Source organism: Pinus tabuliformis, chromosome X, assembly GCF_031772625.1.
Source record: "Pinus tabuliformis cultivar Carrire ecotype Pingquan chromosome X, CPIR1, whole genome shotgun sequence".
NCBI lineage: Eukaryota > Viridiplantae > Streptophyta > Pinopsida > Pinales > Pinaceae > Pinus > Pinus tabuliformis.
In genome coordinates, this window is record NC_142308.1 from 246,892,095 (window position 1) to 246,895,584 (window position 3,490).

General features: G+C 46.4%; 1 protein-coding gene across 1 annotated transcript; it reads right to left on the reverse strand.

The window, feature by feature from the left end:
• Positions 1-1,081: 1,081 nt before the first annotated feature.
• LOC149139297 (BES1/BZR1 homolog protein 4-like) lies at positions 1,082-2,918 on the reverse strand. The gene is made up of 2 exons (XM_089452995.1): positions 2,453-2,918; positions 1,082-2,345 (listed from the first exon to the last, which is right to left on the reverse strand). The coding sequence occupies exons 1-2, from the start codon at positions 2,666-2,668 to the stop codon at positions 1,458-1,460; spliced, it is 1,104 nt and encodes a 367-aa protein (XP_089309121.1). The 5' UTR covers positions 2,669-2,918; the 3' UTR covers positions 1,082-1,457.
• Between the last annotated feature and the right edge of the window lie 572 nt (positions 2,919-3,490).

The following is a 3,490-nucleotide window of genomic DNA, read 5'->3' on the forward strand; positions in this document are numbered from 1 at the left end:
AAGAAAGTACATTGTAAAATGAGTTTCAGAGGAATTAAGCAAATCTGATAATGAGGTGTAGATAAAGTTAGTTTATCTGAAATTTAGTTTAAATTGAGTTTGTATTAGGTTTCAAGTTTGAATTCAGCGAGGAGAGGTTAAAAAAGATGGAAGACTTTTTTTCAAGTTTGAATTTCATAGAAGCACTTTTGAAAACACTAAATTAGTAGACAGATTATAACTAAACTTTAAAACACTAACTTACACTAAATCATATACAAAAAGATTAAAAAAAAATCACTCATATGTGAAGGAAGCTCAATCTGACGAGTTTCAAAGGAAGAGGTAATTTCAGAAAGAATAGCTACACCATATACTTTCAAAGGATGACATAATTTTTTACAGAATAACTACATCATAGATCTGAGAGGGATGAGTTTCAAATGAATGAAGGGTGTGAAGGAAATAACTAGCCCTTAAACCTAGTATTGGGTTCAAAGAAAAGCAAAGGCATGAGCTGGATCCGTTGCAGATCAACTACCCTTCCAACTTGGAATTTAAATTGTTGTTAGTCTGTAATTAATTAAACCTTGGAATGTAATTCAAGTAAAGGCAAGAGTCAGATCCCTTGCAGATCAGTGACCCCTCCAAGTGATGAGTGGGTACGATGAAAGTAAATGCAAAAATCATATGCAGAGATTAAAAAAGAAACATTAAAGTTCTTGAAACTCTCAAGATCACAGTACAGTATTTCAGAATGATTATTGAGTTGCTTATTATTTGCATTTCCAAATGATTATCGATTATCACAACAGTACAGTATTTCTGAATGATTATTAATTTGTTTATTATCTACTTTCCGTTCTGCAAGGAAGGATGATGAGACAGATATACATATTTATGTTATAGTTTACAGTAATTAATTAACCATTGTACTAATGGTTAACATGAAGTTAAAATATATATTTATCCAGTAATCAAGCAACCATTATATTACTTTACCATTATGTTAATATTACAAATTCGCTTAAGTTATAACAAAAGAACCACAAATTCACTCCAGTTACAAAAAATAGTCAGGGGACGCAGACACAAGAGCCTATGAATAAATCTGTAACTTGTTTGGTCGCTCCCATGTTCATTGCTTTCCACGTTTTGCCAGTAATCACACATCATCATCGAAGTTCGTTCTATGAAACGAAGCCTGTCCTATACAGTGCAACCCTCGAGGTGTGTTCTGTTTCTAGAAACACTTTCAGGAAAAAAGAAAGGATTCTACATATTGTAATCAAATAGCCAAAGGAAGGTTACAGTTACTTGAAATTGTTAAATCCTAAACTAACTTTACATGTCAATGGAGAAGGGGGTAAACAAAAGCAGGAAACAAGAATCCCACAAGAACGAACTCTGAATCTACGCCATTAATGACTACATAATCATGGATGGCTGTTTCTTCTTTCTTCTTCTTGCAATACAAGCTACTCTTTAACAGAAAACAAGGGTTCTCGGTCAGATCTTAGCTTTGAAGAAGATGACGAGAAAGATCCTAGCGTAAGCTCCAGGTCATCGGATCCCATCTCTCCCCCGCACTCCTCATGAATCCTCTCGCCTTGCCACGGCTTGACCGCAACGCTGCCGAAAGCAAACTCGTCTGAAGCATCCATGCCTTCTTGAAATGGCGGTAATAACCTCTCCTCCTCACCTGCCCGGTTATTGCAAGGAGACGAGACTCCACTCTGCCCCGGCGTCCAAAGCCTGCCGCCCTCAGTTGCCAGGCTGTGCTGAAGCTGTGCGGCAGGGGTCAGCAGATTGAAGGTAGGCGAGGAAGGCCCCGCTGAAGGGAACGCCATCATCCGAATACCACCCATCCAGCGCCCCTTGTCGACAACGGCGTTGCTCAGCTGCGTGGCCATCTCGGCGTGGCGCCCCGGGCTCGCCGGGGTGGAGGACGCCACGAAGGGGTAATTCGACCAGGGGCTCACGGGAGTAGAGAAACCCGAGTTAGGACAATCGTTACTCTCATTGGCAACGCTTTTAATCATGGCGTCCCAGTCCAGCTTCGCCCGGGCACCGCGTGCTGTCGGAGAGCTCAGGGGCGGAGTGACCGGAGCGCTGATCGAACCCCCGCCGTGAATGAGCCTACCAGACGAAGACGCCGATGAGGACGACGAGAGGTTCTTGAGCCACGGGATCAAAGAGTTCGCCGCCCCTGCTCCACCGTGCTCAAACGATGACGAAGCCGGGCTCGCGAAAGACGACGACGCAGGGCTGGGCTGGTAGGAAGGCGCCGGGCTCGGATGATAAGAAGACGCCGGGCTCACGGAACTCGATCCTGCGACCTCTATGCGCTCCGTTGGCTTGCATCCCTGCACAAACAAGAAAACCAGTCACAAAAAGAATAACCCTAAAAATAGATCAAAAGCAAGAAACCCTGGCAACAAAGGGAAAAGAAGTCTCAGGTTCGAATCCTTACCTTGCGGTAAGTGGTTCCGTCTTCCTCAACCGTCCAACCGGCTTCTGCACACAGAGCCTTAAGAACCTCATTATTATCGCAATGCTTAGGCAGCTTGTAGTTTCCATACATCCGAAGCCCGGCATAGATCTTAGCAGCGATCGCTCGCCTTCGCCGCTCTCTCTTCTTGTTATTCTCCCGTTCTTTCCAGGTCGGCAGCCTCGAACCAGACGTCATAGCTGCTGCTGCCGCGTCTCGACCCCGGGCGGACAAGCAAGCAAAAACTGGCCTATGATTATGTCCACCGAGCAGGATACTGTAACTGCTACTGCTGTTTCTGCGACTCGATCCTGAGCGTGCAAGCAAAAACTCCAAACAAACTCGTGAGCTGCCGGAACCCAGGCTTTAAGTTTTCGAAGGGCACTGAAAATCGGGGGCAGGTCACAGGGAATCACGGGACCTGCGTGGAAAAGCAGATCGCTGGAACGACGTACCCCCATTGGGCTAATAATACTGTGACCCTCGTCATTGAGGTCCACGTGGCCAGACCCGGGAACTTTCTGTTCAACGACCTCGGGACCCTGCTCCCACGTCATTCCGCACCCTATACGAAACCCACGTGGCACTGGTCTTTATACATAAAATTATAATTATTGCTGGAATCCGGCCCCTTTTTTTTCCTACGTATACGTGCGCGCGAAATAATAATAAAAAAATGGGCCATTAAGACGAAATGATTACGCCTCTGAACGTGCACGCCGTGGGTGGCGGGGTAGAAGGTGATTAATTTAATAAAATAATGGCGATGGGATTAGGTTTAAGCGGCCGTGGCGGGCCCCACGGATTGGCACAGGACGTGTGCGTGCGCGGGGCCTGGCCGTCGGTTTTATGGAGCATGTGACCGCCCGTTGAACGGCGCGGAATCAGGTAGAGAAAGTAAATAGAGCGGTGGTGTCGTGCCGTCGCTGTCGCACGCGCTTCTAGGGTGCGCCCCGTTCACGTGGCACCACACACGCGTGGGGGCAGAGTGGGCCCCTCCTCCCGTCTCTCGCACGTGCA

Bases quoted from the DNA above. Each gene is read 5' to 3' on its own strand.
- LOC149139297 (XM_089452995.1), bottom strand. From the start codon at position 2,668: ATGACGTCTGGTTCGAGGCTGCCGACCTGGAAAGAACGGGAGAATAAC. The intron at 2,346-2,452 runs GTAAGGATTCGA...TTGTTTGTGCAG, and splicing joins ACGGAACCACTTACCGCAAG to GGATGCAAGCCAACGGAGCG.